This window comes from Eulemur rufifrons, chromosome 6 (assembly GCF_041146395.1).
Source record: "Eulemur rufifrons isolate Redbay chromosome 6, OSU_ERuf_1, whole genome shotgun sequence".
Classification (NCBI taxonomy): domain Eukaryota; kingdom Metazoa; phylum Chordata; class Mammalia; order Primates; family Lemuridae; genus Eulemur; species Eulemur rufifrons.
In genome coordinates this window covers 57,947,579-57,949,338 of record NC_090988.1, presented here as the reverse complement: position 1 = coordinate 57,949,338, position 1,760 = coordinate 57,947,579, and the positions used below count along the sequence as shown (strand labels likewise).

Sequence of the window (1,760 nt, the reverse complement as noted above, 5' to 3'; positions counted from 1 at the left end):
TTTGATAACTAAGCCTTTGCATTTTTATGTGACATCAATGCAGGATTCATTAAAGAATTTTCCAATAGTTATTATAATTTTTAAATTTCCTCAGTCTATAATTTGAAGAAACTGTGCTGGATCAAAGCCCAGGAATCACCCAAATATTGAACTTTTGGACACTTCTCTGACTGGATGCTATCTTCCATGTTTCCTTTCAGGCAGGAATAAATATTTATGCAGTGAGTTCCTAATTAAATGGAGAACTGGAATCAACATGGGAGAGGTAAATATATCTATGTTCTTTGACAAAAGAGCTGGGAATGACATAAATATCGACATTCCAATCACTGTCATTGGTGAGAGAGAGTTGGAGTGGAAGTGCATTTTGATTCAGGGAGACTTTTACTCAAAAAACTTTAATGAAAATATGTGCTTCACATTTGAAGAAGAGTCCTTATTAACAGAATTTACTTTATGAGTCTCATTCACAGGGAAGGCTGATGTATGAACTTCCATCTCTTGTCTGACATCGTAGCCATCTTCATTAATTGTGGTGTTGCTGAAGAAGACTTCAATATCTCTCAGTGCTTTTAGTCATGCTGGGAAAAAACATCACTCTAGTCAGTGAATTCATCCTGGTGGGCTTCCCCACTGCCCCATGGCTGCAGGTCCTGCTCTTCTTCCTCTTCTTTGTGGTCTATCTGTTAATAGTAATGGAGAATCTTGTTATCATGCTCACTATTCGGGTCACTGGCTCCCTCCATAAGCCAATGTACTATTTCCTGAGTAGCATGTCTTTTCTGGAGGTCTGGTATGTCTCTGTCACAGTCCCCAAGATGCTGGACGGATTCCTCCTGCAGAGACGGCACATCTCCTTCACAGGTTGCATGACCCAGCTCTACTTCTTTGTCTCACTTGCCTGCACAGAGTGTGTGCTCCTGGCAGCCATGGCCTATGACCGCTATGTGGCCATCTGCCACCCTCTGCGATACTCAGTCATCATGACCACAAGTTACTGTATGCAGCTGGTGGCTTTCTCCTACATGAGTGGTTTCACGGTCTCTGTCATTAAGGTCTATTTCATTTCACATGTTGTTTTCTGTGGCTCCAATGTTATGAATCACTTTTTCTGTGATATCTCACCAATCCTCAAACTGGCATGCAAAGACATGTCCATAGCTGAGCTAGTGGACTTTGCTTTGGCTATTGTCATTCTTGTGTCCCCTCTCATCACCACCGTCCTCTCCTATATCTACATTGTCTCCACCATTCTGCGTATACCTTCCACCCAGGGAAGGAAGAAGGCCTTCTCCACCTGTGCATCCCACCTCACTGTAGTTATAATTTATTACACAGCCATGATTTTCATGTATGTCCGGCCCAGAGCTATTGCATCGTTTAATTCCAACAAATTAATCTCAGCTGTGTATGCAGTTCTCACACCCATGCTAAATCCATTCATCTACTGCCTAAGGAACCAGGAAGTCAAGAATGCTATCAAAAAGACCTTGAGGGGTGGCAACTGCCTCCTGCTCAGCTGAGCCCTGCTGCCTCCAGGAAGAGATAGTGTCCCATGCAGGATGTCATTCCCATGACTTTTGTCATGGTCATGTTTATTACTAGCACGGTACTATTGACCTTCAAATCACAGCATGAGAAAAGTAAAGAAAAAAAAGGAAAAATTAAAGGAGAAACTGGATATTTGATATTTATTATTTTAACCATAAGTTACTATTAACATACACTGTAGATACTAAATAAGCACCTTGAAATAATAT

The 1,760-nt window shown here is 41.4% G+C and overlaps 1 protein-coding gene across 1 annotated transcript; it reads left to right on the top strand.

Moving 5' to 3' along the window:
- The first annotated feature begins 578 nt into the window (after positions 1-578).
- Positions 579-1,523, top strand: LOC138384887 (olfactory receptor 6B9-like). Its single transcript, XM_069470546.1, has one exon. The coding sequence runs from the start codon at positions 579-581 to the stop codon at positions 1,521-1,523; it is 945 nt and encodes a 314-aa protein (XP_069326647.1).
- Positions 1,524-1,760: the final 237 nt, after the last annotated feature.